Source organism: Cariama cristata, unplaced genomic scaffold, assembly GCF_000690535.1.
Source record: "Cariama cristata isolate BGI_N322 unplaced genomic scaffold, ASM69053v1 scaffold28513, whole genome shotgun sequence".
NCBI classification, from domain to species: domain Eukaryota; kingdom Metazoa; phylum Chordata; class Aves; order Cariamiformes; family Cariamidae; genus Cariama; species Cariama cristata.
The window spans coordinates 4569-29656 of NW_009608350.1; the positions used below are offsets into that span (position 1 = coordinate 4569).

General features: G+C 38.0%; 1 protein-coding gene across 1 annotated transcript in view; it reads right to left on the reverse strand.

The window, feature by feature from the left end:
• Nucleotides 1-1153: 1153 nt before the first annotated feature.
• The window catches only part of LOC104159241 (gamma-sarcoglycan-like), a 69111-nt gene continuing 45176 nt past the window's right edge, over nucleotides 1154-25088 (reverse strand). The window contains exons 3-6 of the mRNA XM_009697095.1: nucleotides 22901-23002; nucleotides 18438-18525; nucleotides 3154-3273; nucleotides 1154-1341 (exon numbers count right to left, since the gene is read on the reverse strand). Of these exons, the coding sequence (XP_009695397.1) occupies nucleotides 1154-1341; nucleotides 3154-3273; nucleotides 18438-18525; nucleotides 22901-23002 (498 nt within the window). The remainder of the gene's footprint in view (nucleotides 1342-3153; nucleotides 3274-18437; nucleotides 18526-22900; nucleotides 23003-25088) is intronic.

Consider the following 25088-nt stretch of genomic DNA (forward strand, 5'->3'; position numbering starts at 1 on the left):
ATTAAACATATGTCTTCACATTGCACTTCAGTGTTAGCTACTCAAACTGAAAATCCTTCCACAGAACAGAGCACCAGAAAATTGCTGACAATACTCAGCAAATACTTTTAAGAGATTATGAAAGACAAGCAAGCAGAAGGACAAGTAGTAAACTGGAGAAGGGGTGATATAATATGCTTTTCCATAAAGATACTTATCCCTTCTGCCCTGCCAGCTTTTCTTCAAGGAAAGTGGAGGGTAAGCAACTGCATTCTGTTAACTTCTTACCTATTCATCACCGAAATATTACCTGATAAAAACTGTCATGACATATAAATAATAATTTGTTCTTGCTAAAAAGTTTCTTTGTGCAGTAGTTGAGACCATTTTATATCTGCTGAATGCGAATTATTTTTCTATTGTATATAATTTTATTCACTTGAACCCTTCTATGGACAGCCTTCTAGTTGGCAAGTTTGCAGGGCAGGCAAGGGAGTGAAAAATGGGACTCCTATGGCCACAGACTTGAGCCATTTGTGGAGGATTCTGTTTCCAGCCAGTGCTATGACTTCACTCCTTCTGCCATGACAACGTTGTTAAGTTACAAAGTTGTCGGGTCTTTGCCAGCCAATACACTGTTACAAGGTGGGTTTCACTGTCACCAACGCCCGCTGAATGTATACAACCCTACCAGAACAAAATGCTCATGTTTGATGCCTCCGTAGCAGCATAATAAGTGTCTGCAACAGATGCAGGTCGTTACTGAAGAGGATGTCACTGGAGTACATGCTCCTTCAGGTAGCATTAATTGTCATGAAGGGTTAAGCTGAGCTTCAGTTTCATACGCTTTAAGTGCCTGTGATGAAGGTGTCACAGATGAGCTAGAGGCAGAATTGAGTCGCCTAATCGTATGTACCTACTGTCATCTACCCTGTACATCCTGCCTGGCCTCCAGCTGCCATGACCAAAGGAAGCGTCTCCTGTAGGTACAGTGATACCATGTGGTGTCACATACCCGAAGGGGTTCCAGACTCTGCCGGATGCTTATGCTTTAGCATCTGAACTCAGCCACTACATTCAGGGGAGATGAGCGAGCCGCTGAGCTCATCCTAAGGTAGACAACTGCATGTGGCCAGCAGGAGAGCTCTCCACATGCCAGGTCTTGGCATCCCATTCATGCTTGAGGCTGCGTGGACTGGAGGGTCAATTCCATGGTCTGAACGCGGGCATCCAGACCTGTGTCTGACCCTGGGGGCATCTGAGACACTTTGCCGATCGTGGCTTTCCCCAGGCATTTGCTCTTCTGTGCAGAACAGAGTCTGATGTTATGCTGTTCTATAAAATGGGCCAGAAGATGTCTGGCTGAAATAGTATGAGGTCAAACATACCAAATTGTTGGGAAATGACAGTTTCTGAGGTGTTGGGTTGGATTAGCTTATTCTTAGACTTCTTCATTTTTCCTGAAATACTATAATCACGTAGCGCTCTGCTATACTGTATTTTCATTGAAAATTGTCAGGTTTTCTTACAAATCGTTACTGAGCTTTTTCATAATTCACATAAATAAGGAGAAGTAAAATCAAATAGTTTGGTATATTGTACATAAAAAAACCTGAATGTTCTTTGTGTGTTTTAAGCCAGAGGTAGTCTGTTTCTTATGCTATGAACTTCTAAAAATTTATTTCACGCTGATCTTGTTCTCTGTCTAAAATGTTTAAAAAATTATCTCTGTATGCAAAGTATTACTAATTTATCCTTCATGTTAATAGTATCATTTAAATCACAATTTTAATAAATCCATTTGAAGCAAAGGAGGCATGAATCTCCTCTCACATCAATTTTACACTGAAATAACCTCACTGATTTTAATGGATTTGCTTTTGAATTGTACTACAGTGTAAAAAAGAAACAGGCAATATGTCTCTCTAAAATACCTGCTAAAGTAAACAATTACACTTGTAGTGTAAACAGTAATATTGGACAATTCAGAATACATGTTTTAGCATAACAGTTTCAACTCATGTATGAATGATTTTTACTTACTTTAAGCAGAGATAGACCTTTTCCAAATCAGTTAACAATTACGCAGTTTCTCATATCTTTGTTAAACATGCTTTTCTATTAAAGTTTAGCATCCCTTGGGCAAACAATAATTATTTGATAGGGTTTCCTGGTTAAACAAAGTTGTAATTTCAATTAGGTTAAAAAGTAAAAAACTTAAGATAAGACCCTCAGGCGTAAACAAAATTTATTAACACATTTATTATAACTTAACTTTGGCTTTGAAACAGTAACTGTATAGTTACTACCACATTTGTAGTTTTGCACAGTGAAATACTATGAATATATCCATTCAAATTAAGACCTCAAGACTTCAGAGGACCAATAATTACTAAAAGTTAACATAGTTGCAGTCAGGTTAAAAATATTAAAAATGCAACTGAAAACAAGTTACAGGAAAATTTCAGTATTTCCTTTGATGGACTCTTCTGCTTAAAGAGAAATCACACCTTAGTGTATCTGTTTTAATGCAACCTTACACCTGGAAAACGAAGGTTGAGTTTATCAGGTCATATGAAAGGAAATAGTTTTTCGTGGGATAACTTTGACATCTTACTTTGTAAATGAGTACTTTGGTGATTTGCAGAACTAGCCTACGACAAGCTTGTCTTTTGACAGATAACATTTTAAATATATTACAAATACCATCCTGTGACAGAGGTGCTACACACAGAGCAGAAATACAGTGGCTTTCACTTTGAAAGATAAAACCATATAAAAATATCAGAGAAGGTCTAGAAAGTTTTCACAAATAAAACTCAATACAACTCAAACTAGAATATCTAGAATTTTTTCCACCTCGGTTAACACTGTGCATTGGAAACATTAAATAATTCAGAAAAAAATGTACCAGTACAGTTGCAATTGTTAATGGCTTCAAAATAAAATACACACATACAGATATATACATCATTATATATACATATTACTATTTTGCTGTTAAAAGTTCTTACTGAGTATTTATTGAAAAAGGTCAGAATATCTTTGGATTTCTGTTTCCTAATGAGGTAAAACCACCACCTGTGTTCACACACAATGATGTATTTAAAAATGCCATTTTTATTGTGCTTTTCTTGTGGCTGTTATTTGGGCATTTCTTAAACGGTTACAAACCTGTAACTCGAAGTTTATCTGTGCCAATTACAACCTCATTTTCATCCACTGTAAAAAGTGGCTTGCCGTCCTTTGAGTTGATCTGAAATTGCTGACCGTGGAATTCTACCATTTTAGGACCTGCAAAGCACAGTAGAATAATTACATTAGCTTTCCTCACTTTTCTATATAAATTGCTAATAATGTGAATTGTGGTCTTACTTTAGTGACTCATTTAAGTACATTAAGGATCATGAAGCACCCAGATATTCTAAGATGTAATTTGTTGTTCAAAACTGTGCCTGGAGTCATGCTTTCAAGTTGGGTTTCCAGGAAATTTAGGAAATCCCTCACGATTTGATCAAGACAAACATTCATGTTCTTGGTGTTGAAACTGTTAAGATTCTTTGATCAATATGAGTCCTATGTTGTTGGGGTTTTTTTGGTTTGTTTTTTTTTTTGAAACACAGAAAGTAATTACCGGAGGCTTTGCAGCATCATCCCTTTTGATGAGGGAGACTCAAATGCTACAGGCATCCCATGTAAGAGCAGGACCCTCGGCTTTTCATAACAAATGCCAGTTAAGCTCCACATGTCTAACATGTTACTGATGAAGTTCCTAGAAGAGTTTCAAAAGACTATGAGAGTATTTGCAATTGTATCTGGTACTCCAGAAATTTAAATAACTGTGTGCAAGAGAGTCTCTACATCATACCAGATCCTAAATTCAGTAAAACATCCTGTTGTACAGTATTGGCTTGGTAAGCAGATAAAAATCAAACCCTTAATGTTCCCCTTTGTAACAACCTGATCACTTAAAAATTCCTATCGCTCAAGTTTGAATGTCTGTTTGATAGAGTCATCATCTAAATCTATGTTCAGAATTAAAATTACAGAGAATGGTCAAAGTAGTTAAGACTCCTTTTCAGCAATTTTTATTAAAAGTAATTTGCAGACTGTCCATGGGACCGAGAGGCACCGAGCTGTTTCCTTCCCAGTAAGAACCTGTCTTACCATGCCTAACTCCCATAAAATGTTAAAATACATTCCAGGCAGTAGATCTCAAAAGAAATAGGATTTTTTTATTTTTTTTTTTAGTTTAAATGGCATTAGGTGACGGATGATTTGATTCTGCTAAGAAATACACTCAGGTATTTCCTACAACCTGCATGGTAGCTGATGTGAGAGATGCATACCATAAGGTTCTATACAAATTGCTTATAGCTTCACTCAGCAGATGCAAAGTACTGCTTTTAATTGCCCACCAAACACAGAGAAGGTTATAGAAGCCATTATGTCCTAAACTAGGGCAACAATTTTAAGGCATAAAACCCACTATGATTCTGCTTGAAAACGGCCAGGACAGAGGGCTGTACTGTGCAGTACATTATACTCTGTTGGACATGTGCACCCAGGCACAGCCTTACTGATCTCAGTTGGGCTCTTGTCTAAAGCTCCTCCAAAGCACATGACTTCATTTCTGAGAAGTGTATTGCAGAAAGTGAGCTCAGAAAAAAATACTGTTATTCAGTGAAAGGTGTTAAACATCATTTTTTTTTTTTTTTAACAGTGAAAGAAGCAGTTCTGGGTGAGGCAAGGATGCATCCCTATCAATGCTTTCCTAGAAAATCTGGGTTAAGGTGTTTTATTGTTCTTGTTTCTGCCCACCAGCAGTAATGGAACCGCCCATTTGTGCAGTATAGGTGGATACTTGTTTACTCAAACAAATCAAAGGACTAAGTAAGCTGGCTGTTGTCAACTTTACTGGTGCTGCAGGGGCCGGTTCTCATCCTTCCCATTCATCCAACACCGTGATCGCTGTGCTCAGTGCAAGTGTGGGGAACACAAATCACAGCCTCTGGTGTCTGACATGACACAGGCTGGGTGATTCAGGCACACTGAGGCTACGGTGTTTTTGCTGGAAGGGATTTAGGAGTGATTCTTGGTCTCTTTAATTGAAGATGTTTTACACTCCATAGAAAAGGAAGGTACTATTTGGAGCCTTTATTTTGTCCACAGGAAGGGAACCCACGTCTCCAGCTTCCAGGGCCAACATGCTGGCTGTAGGACTGATGGAGAAAAGTTGTGCAACCACCTTTTCTTCTGACCTGCTTGTCGGACCTTATTCTAAAAAGCACACAATTAAACTGTCTGCTGGATTAGACCCAGTAGCTGAGATGATAGAAATGAGAATGCTTACTCTGTAGGCTCTGACATAGTTAAGTATTTTTCTTTTCAGTGCTGTCAATATTTTACTAGGTCTGGCATGCTGGAAGCAAATATTTTTATATAGCTATAGAATATTTATTGATGAAAAGAATTAATAACTGAGTGAAGACCGTGAAGACTTATGTTTTAGGTGTATGTACTTTAAAGCAAAGTAGGTCCCCCAAGACCTTCCACAGATTCAGTTCTAAGCTGCGAGGTTTTATAGTGTGAGTAAAGTACGAATTAGAAAGTGCTGTTAAGTGTATTTGAACTATTGTGCAAGCCTGCAAACAATATGCGGCAATATCTCTAAAAGACTCAGAAATATATACTGTTCATTTATATGTAATTGTTAATTATTTACACATGATCACAGAAGAATACTTTAATGTGATGAAGATACTGTATGTTTAGATGGAATGCTATCTACTGATTTCCTTGGTTCAAAGGCAGTCATCTCTGAAAATAAGTTGCTGGGCCTCAATAGTGGCACTTGTGCTCTTCCCTTCTCAGCACCTTGGTAGACACAGAAGCTTTCATTGATCATAAAGCATTGGGGGGAAAAAAAAAAATGTGAAAGAACTGGAGAAGTGTGACATGATTTGCACCAGGCCTAACTTGATCTCTTCTAGGAGAACATTTAGCTTCTCGATTTTGCTGAATCTATTTCACAAGCAATCTTGTCAAAGAAAGATTTTTCATGTTTCTCATGTAAGAACAGGAAAGACCTACCTCAAACAGCATGAATCAATTAATGTAACTTGTACATCTGCATATTGCCAGAAAATGGACAGGTTTTTATTAATTGGATTGTTATGGAACATAGATTAATTTACAGAGAGATGTGACATGACAAAAGAAAATAGTTATAAGATACAGGAGCTGCTTTAACTGAATTTAGGATGCATATATACATGCTAAATAGCATTTAGATACTGTGGACCATATTCTGTTTTCTCTCATCTAACCAAAGTAAGCAGACATAGATAACAAATGCATGTTGTGCAGACTGACTTTCTCATCTGTGCTCTTGAATGCAAATTTCAGACATGGTGTCCATACATAACTTCATACTGATACAACTGGAGATGCAGTATGTACCAGTTTAATTAACTGGTCCATGTACGTACTGACCCCTCTTGACATTCAGACCACATAAAAGCACATTCCTGGGCTCTTCTCTTTTTTTCCACTCACTTAATGCCTGATTATTCCAGGCAAGGCAGAACACCTTTAACATAAGAAATTGAGGGAGTCCTACCCTAAAATAGTGATACAGGGGAAAAACAGAGAAGAGTCTCCTTAGATAGATGAGGAACAAGAGGCATAACAGGATTTGTAGAGAAGTGCTCATCCTGGCTGAGCAGTAAGTTTTAACAAGCTACCGAATACATCTATACCAATAAATCAGAGACAGCCAAGGCAGAGGAGACACAAGCACGGCCAGTGTCTGCTGATCTGGTAGCAGGGTCCTTGGCATTGTCTCAACCTGTACCACACAGCAACCTCGCAGACGATGCCCCTGACCAGGGGCTGTTCCTCGTGGACGGGATGGGTGAAGCTCTCCCATTCTGGAGGGAAGTAGGCTGGGCTGAGAGTTGTGCGTGCCATCTGCCCCTGATGCAGGCTGGGGGGCCTGGCGTGGTTTGGTTGCTAATGCAGATGTAGTCTATCCCTACTTGCTAACACTTTCCTACTTCAGATGTTTCTGGTCACACTGTGACTCATTAAGGTGTTTAGCGATTTTTATTGCTTAAGAAAAGTTTGATGCCTGTTGCTCTTAACTTTTTTCCTGAGCACGAGTTAGGAGAATTTAAACATTGAATTTAAGCATGTAGAGGGCAGTTAGGTGGGACCTAAGATGGGTGCATTGTGAACTACGCCCATTATATTTTAAAGCTACACTTAAATACAAAAAAACTCTGGAAGCACTGAGAGCACTCGCTGCACGTTTTATACACTTCCCATGGCCTTGCCCATGTTGGGTTTGCATCCAGATTTCTTTTTTTTTTTTTACCAGTTTGATCCTGGACCTTGCACACTTGAATAAATCTTCAGGTCCATGGTTTTCTCAACACAAATTCTCCAGTAAAGTGGGACAAAGATTGTCCTATATTGTCCTCATTATCAAAGAACAGTACGGATAATAACTGATGTGTTTTAAATCTTTAGAGGGAATGCTAGGGTAAACCAAATTCAAGCATATGTTTTATTCATGCTAAGGATGAGACATCTCAGTATACGTGGAACAAATTTCCAAAAGCAGTAATTGGCTTTTAAAGAAATGGGAATAAATTTATGTAATGAAAAGTAGCCATTAATTTCTCTTAGTTGTATTTCACAATACACATGCACTAGCTACACTGCAATAATACTAATTGTATTGTGCTCCCAGAAAGATCAGTTTTCAGTTCATAAAGAGCAGCCAGATTCAATATCTGACACTTTAATGTCCTAATTCCTAAATGCATTTTGTTTACAACCCTAGTATATTAACTACATGTAAGTCAGCTAATACTATATAATCATACTTATTGATAGAATCCTGCAATTAAAAATATAACATGGCTGAACGCAGGTTATAGAGAGCATTTGAACAGTTTTCCCATTGCTGCCAGAGGTGTCGCAGGAATTCCCAGGTCGATCGGTTATCCTTGCTAATCAGGCTGACCAGTAATTGCCCATTGTTTCTTTACACTTCCTCCTTTAACACGTGCAGTTCTGATATATAGCTCAGGTGACCATCACATCACATACCTCTTGACACTGAGGATGCCACTTTAAATGATGAAAAATTGTTCCAAAACCAACTGACCTATTGCCTGCAAAGGAGCACACTGCTAAACAATCTTCCCTTTGGTTTCTCCTCCTCACTCCTGACTCCCCTAGGGGTTTTCCAGGGAAGGAAGGTCTTTTGATTAGTCAGTCCAGTTCAGTTGAAGAGCATTTAAATAAATTCCCTTCTACTGCTACCCAACCTTTGAATTCCAGGCCAATACAAATGTAGAAGGACAAGACGGCAAAGAATCTTCTACCAAAAATAGAGCCTGCCATGAAATACATATCCAAATGCTTTACGTAAATGAACGTGGTAACAAGTAGGCTGACTCTTCAAATCCAGTTAGTTCTGCCAAATACTAAGCCCTTAATTGTGTCTTTAGATCTTTCAGAAGAAAAGGCTTTCCAACACTGAAGTTATTTAATTTCAGATCTTTTCTTACTCTTCTGCTATCCATCATTTCTGATAACCTATGGCCGTCCCCTGCTCTGTATGCCTCACTCTTCTCCTACCACCTAGAATCATTGAAATGTTGAATATAAGCCAAAATCCTGAGTACTTTGGGGTATTGCTATGCAATTTCATTTTTTAGTTAATTTTTATTAAATTAAAGCACCTTACTTAAAATAAGATCTCATTAAAAGTGTATTAACAATGTAATACTCCCACAGATTCAGTTCTCGTTCCATGAGTAATACAATACCAATAAATGTAAAGCCATTATTTTCAGAAGCATAAAATTAAGTCAGATTTTCATATGGAATGATAGGGAAGTACTTGCTAGTCTTTTATTAGAACCAATGCATTATTACAGAGAATATGCAGCATGCTGCATATATACATTTTATGTCCATATCGTACATCTCTCGTCACCTTGAAAAGCATGTCTAATACGTTAACAGAACACTTGCTGCTGCTGTTCCCTCTTCTTCTCTCAGTTCGCCTTTTATGCAATGGATGCAACAACTATGCCCTCTCAGATCAAAGTAAGGCTGTCTTCCTGGCAGCACTTCTTATACACTGTTGTTCTCTATGATTGAACCCAAGTCTAGAGATTGTTAAAAAAAATTGGTTCTGAATGATCATTGCAGACACTGATCATGCAGACACTGGCACCCCAACCTAGTGTTAGGTATTTAGATGGTAGTACTTTCCCCTCTCAGAGTGATTTAGCTAACTAAATGTCTTTATCCATCTAGGTATAATCTATTTGCATATCCATAATCTATTAAAATATTAAAAAAATACGCCCATGAAATATTTCACTGCAAAATGGATTATTGTATGTAGAAACCATGGCAGGAATAGGAGATCATGTTTCTCATGCAATGACTAGACAAAAAGGCTATGGTGTCACCTTTTCTGTCAGGCCTAATGAATCCAGAATTTGTTGCATGATGAATAACTTCAACAGGAAAAGGTGAAACACACCTCAGAGAGGTAACGTGAAAAGGAAAGTACTAAAGGAGATGAGCCATGATAATTTGAAACCTTGTATGCAGAGAGGACAGCTGATCTGAGTCTCTCATCCCGGAGTGAATACTTTAACTACTCTGTCTTCTGTATAACGGATAATTCTTTTTTTAAAAAAAATAATTGGAGGAAAAAGCAAGCCCTAAGTGTATGTGTTTCAGGAGTATTCCATGCGTGCCTGCTGGATCTGGGCAGAGGACAATGTGAGAGGACCAATTAAACAGATGGGGCGGGGCTCAGCTGCCAACATAGCTGCCTAGTACCATTACGTGTACTTTGGTGTTCCCTGCTTGGCCTTCAGACTGTTCTAGATGCCCTAGAGTATCTGTGACTTCTACATCGGACTGTGAAGTCTGGCATGGGGTCTGTAAGCAACCTGAGCCCTTCCAGAGCGTCAGCTGAAGAGTGGGCAAGCCGGAACCACCGAGGATTGCAAATCAAGAGATCATCTCTGGAGGTCACCTGCTCCTGCCTCCTACCCACAGCAGGGTCAGCTCTTGGAAGTCAGATGAAGGTGGTCAGGGTCTTGTGCAGCTGGAGTTTTAATACCTCTGAGGAAGGGGGTTCCACAGCCTCCCTGGCCAACCTGTTCCCACGGTTAACCATTCTAACAGCGATCTTTTTCCCCCACTTCCATTCAGTTGCATTTTGCCTCACTGCAACCTATGACCATTGCCTCTCACCCTTTTGCAGTGTGCCTCCAAGAACAGTCTGGCTTCATCTTGTCTCCAGCCTTCCTAGCAGCAGGCAGAAGTTAGACGCCGCCTTTAAGCCCTCTTAACAAACACCACTTCTTCAGCCTCTCACACTTCATGTGCATCCCCTCCCTGACCATCTTAATGGCTGCTCGTGTGAGTCTCCTCAGTTTGCTCATAGCTCTGCCATCCTGGAGAGGGCTTAACACAGCATTGCAGATGCAGCCTCCCGGCAGTGGAATGATGCAGCCTAGTATCCTCTTGGACCTCCTTGACACAGGGATACAGTGTGGCTACACGTGTTCAAATTGTCCACCAGGATGGGGGAGGGGAGGGGGGCACACGGAGGCAGCTTCTGCAGACCTGCTGTAAAAATACAGGGATCTGCCTCCTTTTTTGGCCACTACCTGCCGTCGGGAGTCTTGTTAGCTTTAAGTAGAAAGTACTGTTACACTTGAAATGACTAGAATTTTAGACATACTGAATTATCCAAATTCTGTAATAGATTATAGTCACAATAAATTTCAGCTATTCTAAGCTAACCTTTACAAAGTCATCTAGCATCAACCAATGCCAATAACTCAATCTTGTTATTACTTTAAAGGAAGGAAGTACAGGAACTGTCCTCACCTTTAGCAATAACTATTATCTTCAAATTATCATCCAATAACTTACGTTAATAATTACTGCACCATACGAACCAAAATATATTTGGGACTGTAAATTTACTGAATACTGTGAAAGTAAAGAAGGTTATAAAATATTCCCCTTTTTTTCACTTATTTTTAATTCCTTCCTCCCATTGAAATAAAGAGAGAACAGGGCTACTCAGATGAGTAATTCTCTGATGAGAGACAGGTATCCACTATCTGGTTCTTTTGCTAAATAAAAAATGATTTCCCAAACATTAGCATTTTTTTTCAGAGCTGAGCTCTGTAGACTTCTGTGCATATTGCTTTTCTCTTCTAGACACAGAACTGACAGCACAGGATTCAAATCCCTTTGGCCAGGTTGAATTTCTCCTTAACTGTGATGCTGGCATATCTAAGCAAGTTGGCAATACACATAACTACCGGATTAACTTCTAGAGGATGTTTAAAGTCTGGGTTAAGTCAGCATCGCTGACCCTGAACATTAGTACCATATTTCCTCATAAAGATTATCATCTTTGGGAACAGGGTGTGTAAATTTTGCTATGGTAAGCACCTTACTATACATGGTAAATAGACATCCATAGTATTTTTTTGCAGAAGAGGGTACTGTTCATTTGAGTCTAAATATTAAACTGTCGGTGTAATGACTAAATTACTTCTTTCATAAATAAGTTTTCATGGCAATGCCCTTAGCTAGCTTTAATTTAAATGTATATTGATTACTACTTACTTTTTTCTGCTATTTAATTTTTTTCAACATTCTATCCGTTTAAATACACAATGGTCTCACAAAAGACTAATAGTATATGCATTTAATATAGAACAGAAACGCATCTGCCATGGATTGAAACAGGAAATCAGAACAGAGGATCGGTTAAAAAGTCTGTAGGATGTTTTAGCAGCCACCTGTCATTCTCTAAATTTTGCCTGATCTGAGTCAACTAAATTTTACTTTTAAATAAAATTTAGCATGTATGTCTTGATATGATCAGATTCATCGGTAGCTAAAATTTTTATACTTCTGGCAGTAAAAATCCCTACTTTAATCCCCTTGGAATAAGTATTGTAAGTTCTTGATCATAGGAAGACTTAATCACCTCAAAAATACTTCACTGAAGTTTTCAGTTTATCTTTCTATTAATTACTCCTATGTTGTATCTTTCCTTTTTATAACCCAGCTGGACAGCAATTAAAGTTGTGCAAATAATCATCTTCCTGCAGTACAAAGATCTTCAAGAAATATGTTCTGGCTTTTATCTTAAAGATAAGAAAGAACTTACTTGGACAAAAATGGAGTTTTTAATGAAAGCCTTCTGGGAAAAATAAAGAAGGAAAAGCTAAATGATTTTACAATGTCATTAATTAAGTTTAGTTTATGAAACTGGCTTTAGGGTTTTCCCTGTAAAAACACCATCAAACTCATCTTACATACATCATGCTTCATTAACACTGTTTTCTTCGTATCATGTCTCTGATGAAAAAATACCATCACTTGAAATATCAAAATGCTGATAAGAAAACCAGCAATGATTTCACATTGGAAAGCAGTAGTTTATAGATGGTAATTAATGCTAATGAAGGAATATATTAGGTACTGACACTGGCACGTTTCCTTAGAATGTTGTTCCTGTTTGAAAAAAGAGGGGCGGGATAGCACAAGTGCTCCTTGTAACAGCTGTTCAGATTAATGTGATGGACATGAAAATAGTCCCTAAGCAGAATTTTGACACTAATTCTGTTTTCAAACTGCATAAACCATTTTGACTTGTACCATATTCTCATGCTTTCTGAGTGGTGCTGATTTCATGTTTCAAAGTGCAGAACAGCTTTGTAACACAGCTATCTAAATAAATTCCCTCTAGCTTTAAATACTTTAAACTGATACCCCTGACCTGAAGCTACTGGTGTTACTGTTCCTTGCTGTAAATGACTGAACTAGGAGGAGGACCAGCAGGCCACTGTACTGGAATCTGTTCTCACAGACCTTGCATGACTTTGGAAGCCTCTTTCCTTTGTGCTTTTTGGGTTTTTTTTTCTCCTGAAAAAGACATATTACAAGCAGAACTTAGGGTCTTCCGTAGGTTGAAGGCTCCTTACATGATCCTTGCAAAAGAGGTCTTTTCAAAAACTGGCCCTACTTTTCAGTAAAGATAGTCAGAAACATGCTGCTTTTCATCCACTTTAATTTTTGGCACTGGAACACCACTGGAAAATCTGACTATATTATATTCATCTGCTGGTAGGCTGTATATGCAAGCATATATTTACTGTTACAGAATAAGTTTAATCAACCTTTTTAATTCTACTCTATTCTTTTAAATATATTCTTTTGTCCGAATAACTTCATTTAGCATCAGTTAGCAGGAGAAGGAATTCCAGGTCACATATCATAAACTCATCCTGACCTGGTTGCTTGGCTACAGGGGGGTCTGGAAGAAGATAAGGAGGAAACTTTGTCAGCAGAAGCCTCAAACCATTGAGATAAGGACAACAAATGGCCCGCCAGGAGTTCGGAGGCGGAGAACCAAAGAGAAACAGCTGAGCCCCCAGACCACGAGTTACCATTGGACCACGGGGCGCGTGGACAGCGCGTGAAGAGACTGACCATTGGACCAAGAGGTGCGTGAAGGGCGCGTGGAGAGGGGGTGCATAGATTGTAAGGGTTTAAAAACCCAGGGTTTCTTTGTTTCAGGGTCCCTCTCCGGAGGCACCCAGCTCGAGCTGTCATTCTGCTGTACCATCCAAATAAATTAATTATTTTTATAAGATCGGAAGTCTGAGACTCTGCTGCGGGAGACCTAGGGTAAAGAGATTTCTTTAACATTTACTTCGGTGAAGCATCATTCGCTGTTTGATACCAATGTTGCTCTTAAGTATTTGATAATTGATTATATACTCTATATGTTTCTTTTCTATAGATTATATATTTGTTATTATTCATTATTGGAAAATTTTGATAATTTTTTACAGTAAGTTGCTTTATTATGGCTCTGGGTGCTACATTTCTTTTTTATTCTAGGATCGAGTAAGGCTTTCAAGTAGTAAGAACAGCAATCTTGGAGATGATGGGTAGCAGCTTTCTTCAGCTGCTTTCTTGGATTATCAAAGAAAGTTCTAGGTATTTCAGTTTTGAAGTTTGATGAGCAAGCTGTGATAATGACATCTGAATCTTATTCATTATTTTAAAGGCAGGAGCTATTCTAATTAAAATAGTTACTCTCTGTTCTGTAGACATCCTTGCCTATAAGCATCTCTCTCCATGGCTTTCTAAATTTCCTCTGACTCTCTATCCTGTACCTTGCTTACATTCTTTCCTTGCTGTCTGTTTGCCAACATCCTTTTTTTAAGTCCCATTTCTCCCAAATATATTCCCAAAGCAATCACATCCCCATAATCCCTTAACTAGAAATCCCATTTCCTTTTTTGCTTTAAATTTTTTTTTAATTATTTACTTGGTTTTAATGTGAGTTTCCTTGGTCATACATTTCAAATTATTTTCAAGAGTAACTGCAGCAAAATGGGTATCTGTCATCCAGAGGGATACTGAAGTGAAAAAAAGAATAAAGCACGGAACTGGTTTGATTCTTTCAGTTATGATCCCTATTATTTTGAAAGTATTCTTTTCCTGGCAAGCAGTTAAGTGTATTTGCATTCAGTGAGGCTTCTGAAAGCAGCGTAATTATGAAACACAGTCCAAACCACAAGAAGATCTACAGCATTTTTTTTTTAGAGCGCTACAATGTCCAGATAACTCCTGCAAGATGTCTGTCATTCAGGTACACTGAGGAGCATGTAGAAACTTTGAAACAAGAGTGCTTGTGGTGGAAGTTGCTTGCATTTTATGTCATTTTAGTATACCTGTGATTCATGAGGGAAACCTTTTTCATTCTTGCGTAGTATGTGCCTGTTATCCTCATGTGAGGAATTTCATAGAAACTCCTCAAGTGAAGATTTGTTTGACATCTCTCTCGTGAATTACTTCTGTGAAGACTGGGTATTTAAATCACTCTTAGCAACTTACTAAAATATTTTAACAGATCATTTGAATCACAATCTTCTACGTGTTAAAAGGTATTTTTTTTATGAACTTACGAGTGATACTAGATTATACTGTCATCTTTGGAACGATCCCAAACTTATCTATACAGCTCCTTCACAATGGCAACTACTCAGATTTATAAGATGAATATGACTATTAAGACATAATTCCAGCATGGTGGCAACTGTGGAAGGCATTCATTCTTTACCAAAGGCTTATGCATAGGAAGTAAATCAGCCCCACACCTATCTTTCACACTTCTTGTAAGGGAACATCACCTTACATGCATGCATTTTATGACTGGCTAAGGACAATGGCTAAAAATACCAAGCTAGGTATAGATCGTCATTTACTTCAACAGACTGTCACTTATCGCAGTAGCTGTTGTTTGGCCGTATCTTTAGGTATTAACAGGGTTCTTTACAGCGTTAAGTTTTTACTGCTCCTTCAACACTTTTCTATCAGTCTAAAATTAGTACAATTTAATATCAGTAATATTTCATGTTAGTATTTACAATGGTACCAAGTACACCAGACAGCGCAGAAGACCAACTATTAATGAATTAAATAAATAGAACTGCCCATCAAAAAGTGATTACTTAAACATCAAATAATATGCAAATACACTTTAGCACTCCTTTTGATGTAGTTTTGATCTTCCCAGGCTCAAATCATTACTTTACCCTCCTACCTAAGTATTTCTTGTAGAGCAAGCCAGAGGGCTGTCAGAACTTCCCTCCCTGAATCTGAATTGCCTTTATACACTGAACACTTTTAGAAGATTTGAGATGCAGGTCTTCCAGTCTACACTCTGCTCCTTCCTACCAGTTTCCTCATATATTGCCTAAGCCAGATAGAGCCTGTGCACAGCCAGACAACTTTTTGTCTGAGTAACACTAAGTATTTGGCTTTCCCTTAGGAAAAGGTTAGAGAGGCTTGACATCGTGAGGTACAAAAACCACTGAACTGCCTGTTGCTGGGAACAGAGCAAGATAGGGCAGGCCATGAAAACTGGAAAAACAGAATTAATCTACTAATAAGAAGGGGAAATACTACATATGGGTGGTACTTGCTATAAATGAGTCACTACTGACGAGACAGTTCCCATCCAGCAGAACTCTCCCCCTTAAACACCACAGTCCATATTCTACAGCATGGGTTTGAACTGACTTCTCTGTCTATCAGGTCTTCAGTTCACAAGTTTTCTTCCATCTAGATTGTCTCTAGCCCTACAGAGCAGATATTTTTAACTTTCTATTTATTTAAGGCAGCACATTCCATCTCACTTTCTGTACTGCTTTGTTAATGTTCTCAGGAGAAGACGAAGTGGTGACTGAGAAGGGAGAAAAATAAAGAAAAAGATGGTCTGCGATTTGTTGTTACTTTTGCCAGGCTTCATTTTCCTAAGGTAAGATCTATACCCGTTGGCTGGCACAAGAACTGAAATATCCTTCCTTTCAGGAAAATATATCCTTTACACTGCTTCAGCACTGAAGTTCTTGTTGTTAACAGGGAAGATACACTATGGGTGAATATCTTAGACTGCTCATTTATGGACCTCAGTTACACTACAGGTGCCAAAGTCCAAACGGGCAATTTGTCTAGATCACTCTTCAGTGCTGACAGTTTTTCCCCAACAAAGTTTCTTAATTGTTCATGCAGAAACATTGTCTGAGAAGCAGTGCACCTTCCACCTGCCAAAGGTATGTCATGTTTCCAGCCTGAAATATGGAGGTGCCTTATTTCCATAGGGACACACTCCCCGAAGGGCATAATGAGTATATTAGAATATGGTGACAGAACTGAGTTCAGCAGAAATCAGTGCAGCTTTTTTCACTTTCATGCAAAAGCACCTGTTAATGATGGGGCCACTCTCTGGTAAGTGCCTAAATACAACACGGGAGCAAATATTCATGAACCTCTTTACAGCATACCTTTCCCACTCACAGTTCTAGGTCACACAGGCGGGACACAGTCTGTCAAACTATTCATCCGGCCTTTGGGCTACTGTCTAACATGGTTTTACCTGTAAGTTTCTCAGCCTTTGGCAGGGATCAGGTTGGACAAATTAGTGTGGTGGTCAGTGATCTGCTCTGCGGTCTGCCCTTCCCAAAGGACCTCCCAAGAACTGCTCATCAGACAGGACGGGCACACAATGACGGTGCAGATACACATCTGGTCCCATGATGGGCACCCACAAACAGTACGGAGCAGACAGCATCAACAGCATATGTGCCACATCATACATTTTGACCACATGATGTGTTCGGTTTTGGTCATGTGATCACTGTATAGTTAATTACTGCAAACTAATTTAATAACTTTACTAATAATATGAAACTGTGCATTTCATACCCTTAGTTATTATCAAAATGAGGTATGAATGCTACTATTTTGTTTAGATAAGAGAAGTAATTCAGATCTTTATGAATAGCTTGAATTAAAAAAAAAGACATCTGAAAAGTTTTAAAGGCCAAATTGTGATTAATTTGTATACTTACACATTTTTAAGGGGAATAGCAGGTTCCTTTGTAAGTTTTAAATTACATTTTTTGTTTGAAGTTTGTTTGGAAACAGTGAAGCTTGCAAAAAGTTCAATGAATTGATATGATAATTCTTCAACTAGGAAATGTCACAGGAGTTACACAGACCCATCAGCATGGAGAAGCTGCTCATCAGTGCTCATCTGGGTCCCAGTCTAGTTAACTCTTTAAGCATATCAGGTTAGTCTTAACAGTTAAATAAGTAGGAATTTATGCTTTGCTGCATGAGGATCTTAGAAGAAACAAGTTATTAAATTGTTATATTTTTCTCCAAAGTCAAATGAAGGTTGAAAAAAATTAACAAAACTAAGAAAAATTCTGTTGTATCTGACACATATTGTTGCCTTTCTTGCCTTAAAAATAACAATTTAATGATTAAGGACTGCTTATCCTTGCTGCCAAGATCAATCACCTAGATCTATCTAGATCTATTGATTTCACCCAGTAAACCAATGTATCTTAACTGCCACCAAACGTAGTAAAACATGTACATTTCCAGCTTGTGAACTGGCATTTTTTTTAGGACAGCTGCTCAAATGTATTAGTCTCTGGAATACCAGGAAATGAAGAAAGACAGACAGACCTCTCTAGCCATGTTCTCCTGTTGTATTTTCTTAGAAAATTATTTGCAACTATCAAGATACTTACACAAGAAAAAGAGTAACTTCTGCAGTGACCCTTCCTGCATAACTCTGCAATAAAGAAGTGCTTCAAATATTTACAGAATTAATGCTTAACTGAGAAATTGAAAATATACTGTTGGTACTTATTGAGTGGCAGCCAGACTATTCAAATATGGCCATAACAGTAAAAAAATAATAACGTGTTTAGTGCTTTATATCCTCGAAGCCCCTTGCAAATATTCACAACAATGTTTTCAAAACAGTGAACAAAGAAAAATCACTTAAGACTTACCCACATTTAACCTGCCTGTGACTTCCCCATTTGAATTGCGAGCGTTCACAGTCACATTGTGAGTAGACTGGAGAAGCAGTGATGAGTCCTGAATTATGGAGGAAAAAAAAAAAAGTAGATTCAGCAGAATAATTAGACTTGTTAACAATTTTCAAAATTTAATCCAGTGTTTATATTAACTCAGTCACTGGAAGAGCTTTGCAGCTACAAAACCATCCACAGATGCCATCAAGTAATCTGGGCAAATCAGATTTAAACTAAGAAAAAAATTAGAGAATACTTCAGATGAACAAAATCTGTGTTACTGGCCCAATGAACATGGTTGCTAATGTTTTATCTTTTGGTAAAAAATGCTTAAGTACTAGATTTACTACATTTCAATACATAATTGAGATTCGCAGAAGATGGCCATTTAATTGAAGTGCGAGTACCCCACTTTACAAATTTATACTGTCATATTAACTTCGTGAGAAACATGCACGTGTGTTCTGCTTCCTCAGTGGTCCATGCAGCCTGCATGCTTTGGCTTGATCTTGGCACATGGCACTGACTCTCCCGGCAAAGAAATTCACAGTGGGTGATGGAGAAACTTGGCTAGCTCAAAGCTGACTTTACTAGATGACAGTACAGATAAGAGCGTCAGCCTAAATTAAATTGTCTCCCTGTCCACCACTCAGAAGGGTGACAGAAGTATATCAGCAGACTGAACAGCATCACCTGCCTGTCCACATCCCTGCACCATGATTTGAGCCTAATACACCCCGTGCTGTTGCACACCTGGTGTCCCAGTATACAAAATCACATCTGAAGGTCACAAAGCTATGGCACTCATATTCAACTTAACTCTCCTCACAGGTTGCATCACAGCTGGCACATTCAGAGAGCCATCAGAGCCTCCTGCCTACCCATCATTCTGTGCTACTTACGGACACCAGGGCATGCTGAGCAGGTGTAATTGGCATCTTCATCCATCCCTACCACACCTCACCACAATTCAGACTAGATATGGTAGGCAATGCAAAATTTCATGTCACTCTTAGACTGCAGCCGGCATGGAATTACTTCACCAAAACCAAAACACCTCCTTGTGTTAACTCATGTCTTGGTGCTGTGCTTGTTGAACTCCCCCCAGGCAGTGTACTGTTTCCATTACTTATTCCCAGACCTCCCACTCAAACTCTCTGTACTTCAGGCCTGCTGGAGCCTCCCCAAGCTTCTCCTTGTCTTGAAGAGCAGATGAGTAACTGTTTTGAAAGACTTAGCTGCCCACTGTGCCCAATCAGACCAGATATACAGACAGTAATGAAACCAGTTCGTGGCAAGAGACCTGGCAGGGGTCATTTGGAAGTGCCCTAAAACCTTGTGAGGAAGGTATTGAGTGGGTTCTTTGTTTTTCTTCAATTTAGCACCTGAATGTAATCAGCTGCTCTTTAAATGCAGCTGATTTTCAGGGAGATCATACTGGCCACTGTCTTTACTTAAGTACCAGAAAATTATCTGGGGACAGAAAGTCTGATCATGCTCATTTGGATCAGCAAATTGTAGCCACAGTAGCAGACTTAAAAAGAGGGGAGGAAGTTTTTTGCAGTACAGGTGCTTTCATACTAAAGCAGACTTTTTATCTAAAGGACAGGAACCTCGTAACTGGTAAGAGTGCCGAAGCAGATCTCAGTTGCCAGAGTTATCAGGGAATACAGGATATGAAGAGAGTATCGGCAAGCTGCCTGCTTGTGACCTCAGAGGCGACACTCCTTCCTAGCTAAGTAAGTGAGTTTCTAACTACCGGAATATTGCTGAAGGTTAGTCTCTTTCACATACGGCTTCTGCTGCGTCTTACGGACTTGAGAGACTATGCAGCACCTTGAAGGGCTAACCTCTGAAAATCACTCTCAAGCCATGTTCCCATTGTAATTTAATGCTTAAGATATGAGATAGATAACCTCAAAATTTTGAACATGTTTTACAGGAAGAATTTTACTACAAACATGTATCTAATAACAATGGTAGAAGACATACACAGTTGGGAGTCCAACTTAAAACTTTGTTTAAAAAAAGGATATCTTTTAGGAAGATAGGCTACCTCAAAAGAAGTCACTAAGTGAGCAAAAGAAATGAATGTCATTTTGTAAATTACATCAGGAAAAAGGGAAAGCTAGCAGAAGTAACACAAATAACGGAAGTCTTTGGAAAAAAGTAAGCAGTGTGTTAGAATGAACATTAATGGTCAGTACAAAGTGGAAAAGGAAGGTCAACAAAGATCAGGTAAATATATTACATTTAAGTACATGTGCTAAATGACCCACAAATCTGGGCATCTTTATTACATTTATTTGACTGCTGCTGGTTAATTTAAAAAGTAATTTCTAGTATCAAATGTAAGTGCGAATAAACTGTATTCTAGACCTGCAGGTACCATGCGTGTGTTGCTGACTAATTAAAATCCAGTAACATAATTATAAATGCTCATCTTTTATCTTTCCATGAATATGTACCAGCTAAGATGCAACCATGTTGCCCACAACTCTGTGTTGGACTCATAATGAAGGTATAAACTCGTAATAGGCTCCAGAGATGATGCACAGCAAGTAGATTTTCTGCTATGTATTTTCTTAGCACTTTGGACACCTCATTAGGTGAGAAAAGCTGTTAGGAGACTGCAAGGAGAAAACCATTAAGGCCAGGGAGAAAGCTGCTCTGATAGCTGTGAGTGGCCCAACTGTCTAACAGACAAACTTAGAAAAAGAAATTATAACCATTAAGCAATGTCATGAGAATAAATATATAGCTGGCACTTGGGAGATCAAGCTACAGGCAATTAAGCCTCTAAAGAGTTCAAATGTTTTATAAAGCAAGCAAGCAAATAAAAAACCTCTGATGAATTATCAGTTCACAGGGGGAAGAGACATGCAGTAGCCTGAAGGCTCTACGTAATGCATGCTACTAATGATCACGATGGGTCATTAGACAGCTAAGCTTGTATTAGATGCTGCCACACCTCCTTCTTCCTATATTGTACTAAACACATTAAGAGCTGGAAGGAATATTAAAAGAGCACGAATGGTAGCTTAACACTGCATAATGATTTTTGGGGGCAGAGTGAGTTCTTAAGTATCAGCTATGCTGGTCTTTAAAAGTTACATGTCTCAGTGGATAAACAACCACCAGGGAAATTCATTTAAGCACATAAATAGTTTTCCTACTGCCTATGAGGCAGAAAAGAATACAGCATAAAAAAAAAAAAGGAAATATAGATTTAGTAATGGAATTTCAGTGTCTAAGTAAGAGCTGTTCCTCTACTGGAAATACTTGTTGCAGAAAAAGACAAAAAGAAAGGCTTAATGGACATAAAATATGTTGGCATTGCTTAAATTTCAGTAATCAAGCATTTTAAAAACCTCATTGTGATAAATTTATTTACATTTTCTCTTGCTATAGCAATACAAACACTTTTTTCCTAGGTTCAGAAAAGTCCAATAGCTGGCTATTTCTTCTTGGTGAGGATGATTACATGTTTGAGGTAATGAAAGAGACATATTTGGCTTTTACTCTCATTGAATAATACTTTTTTTCAATGAAATGTCTCATTGGTTAATTACAATGTTCATAAAACATGGCTTTATTTTGTGAGAGTTTGGATTACAGACAATAGTTCTGACAAATACACATTTTGTTGGCCAGAAACAGATCTCGCTCTACAAAAATTTCACTGGAGTAAGTTTCAGAGTTCACCTGGATAATTAAAAATCAATTCAGATTCTCTCTTCCTTCCTCTAAACCCAGTACTTCAATAAAAATCTTTCATACCATACCCATTTTCAGTGCCATTTTAAAGTTAATCTGCTGGATAAATATTTTCTTAGACCAAGTATGTTATTCCTTTTTTAACTCAATAACAACAACAAAATTTTCTGTCTGGGTAAACAAGATTAAATCCTAACTCTTTCTATTTAGTCTTGTAGATTTTATATAAACACATAAAGATACCATACATTTAATATTGTTGTCCTAGAAGTGACAAAACCGAACTTATTAGAGAAATTGTACCTTTTCCAATAGGATCCACTATTTTTGGAGATACTGAAACTATTCTGTAATGGATGGATAAACAAAACATGCAGTTTCACAGGGAAGCCTGCATTAAATAATAATCTTGGTAAAAACAATGAAAAACTTTCTACACACTCTTAAAACTTCAGCATTACTTACATACAATGATCTTTGTAATTTCTTTTTGCGCTACTTCTTATCATATGCCTAAGAAAAAAATGGTAATTCTGCTGTAGCATCAGAACATGGACCTGATGATCATGCTTGTGAAATATGCGGAAAATGTGTGTGTGTACACATATACACAACACACACACGTGCGTATTTCCATGACAGATGCCTGGACTTTACCTAAATTCAACTGTTCATAAGTGCATTAATTTTATTTTAGCATTACTGAAAGATTATCTGCTTACCACTCGAGAATGGATTTCTTTGGCATAAAGAGGGAATAAAAATTCAGATTCCCCTTCCAGACGAAGGCCTTCTTTTGTAACACGCAGGTGTCCCATTCCAGTCTGAGGAGAAGATGCAAGAATTATGCACAATTTACTATTGTTGCTGTATTTGGTTTTTGTTCTTTTCATAAACTGAAAATTTCCAGAGCTGCCTGCCTCTAGTCTCTTGATAAAGACACCCATACTAATGCATTTAAAATTCTGAGAATTCCTAATTTATTCAGGAGTATTCTTCTTTAAGAAATTATAGCTTTCAAAAAAAAGTTGTTCATCTGTTTTTTTTTGAGGAAAAAATACAATATTATAGTTAATAACTATAAAAGAAGTACATTTATATGTGTGTGGAATAGCCTTTGTACTTGCCTCCTAAAAATGTCATGAACAAAACAAACCTTATGTTAACATGTGAAGGTTTATTCTATCAATAATGTATTTTACAAGGAATGAAATACTTCTAAGCCTACTGAAGAGGCAAAAAGGAATTTTTCTTTGCTTCTATTTTCAGTAATTACTTCTTTTTAATTAATTTTTCATTCCAGGTTTGTTTTTTCCCCTCCTCTAATTGTAGGTCAAGGCTCCCTCTCTCACATGACCGTGTTCCCTTCTCTCTATCCCCTGCTTGTCAGTTTTCGTACCTTCCTCATTCTCTTAGTCGTCCCCTTCTGACCTTAGCGCAGTTCTGCTTTCCAGCCCTTATCTTACTTCATTCTTTTTACTTTCTTTCATCATTATCATAGAATTGATAATGTGAAAAAATGAGTGAGGAATTACCCCAATAAGTACATCTGAGGACTTGCATGCTCCAGCTGCAAGGGACTTGATAGGTATTTAGCTAATTTGCAAAGGATTCACTCTCCCCCCCCCCGCCATAACAAGTGTGAGAAAACTTGGCAAAAAATTTGCAGCCTTACAGCTCGGCCACATGTGAAAATATTTCAAGTCAGCTGCCTCAAACTATAAGCAGTAGGTGAGAGGACTAGATAAAAAACAATACATCCAAAAAGTCTTTCCACCTCAAATACTTTTCAGGTTGTTCTCCCTGTAAGCAGAGAAGAAGAGATACATGACAGGCCACTGATGATACCTCAATAACCTGTTCGTCCAATGAATTATGCCTACTACCGACAAAAATTGTAACTTTTTGTCCGTAACTGTTTTGAAACAGACTGTAATTGTTTTGAAATATGATATGTTCCGACCAATGAGATTTTTATACATATATATAATGCTAAATAATATGTTTAACCAGCCTTCAATGAAAAACTAGCTGTTTTCTTTTAACAGGCTTGAAGAGAGACAAAGAGCGAAACAAGCCTTGCTTAAATGCCGTAAGGTAAGAAATACTCATGTCAGCAGTTCACTCCACTGGAGAGTACCACTGCCATTCCTCCTCAGCAAGGGTTTATTTCAGGAAAGAGGCTTTTAGAGTAGCTATTTATGGAGTCTGTTATTCAGGGTCAGATATTTTACTGCTTTGAAATATGTAACATACTGGCTTTTCTCAATAGAAGTAGAATTTATAACTTCTAGACCATTGCAAAGCTTTAAAAAAGTACCTAGTATATACTGACACATTTCATGAGGCAAAACTAAAATAATACTTACGATGAGCCCCCTATGGCTTTCATAATCACAGTTCCCAGCCAGCACTGAGTCATTTAAGAAATATGTTTTTCTAGGGAAGACTATGGACAGTTTTTTCTAACTTGTAACACAAAACAGAGATCCCTTCAACACCACAAAACCACACAGGTTTTAAGACAAACACTTTTACAAAACATGACATGAAATATCAGGATATTCTAAAGAAATATCACTAACAAATGGCTCTCATTTAATTAACGTAATTTAGGGTCCCATTATTCGCTCTGATCTCATGCCATGAGGTTTAAACACAGTTTGCATATTTTTCTGGAATACAAAGAACTAAATAAACAGCATATTATAGGATAAAAATAAAAAATGACATTGACAAATCTGAAATTTAAGAAGGCAGAGGAAGAAGGAGCAATTAATTCTTGCTCTGAAGCAGATCAGGGAAAATTAACAAACTCCTGGGTGGCAATCTCTATCCTGCCTTTGGCTTTGCCAGGAAGAAATTTTTAGTAGAGACAAAAAAAACTATAATTGATGTTGAAAAAGAAGA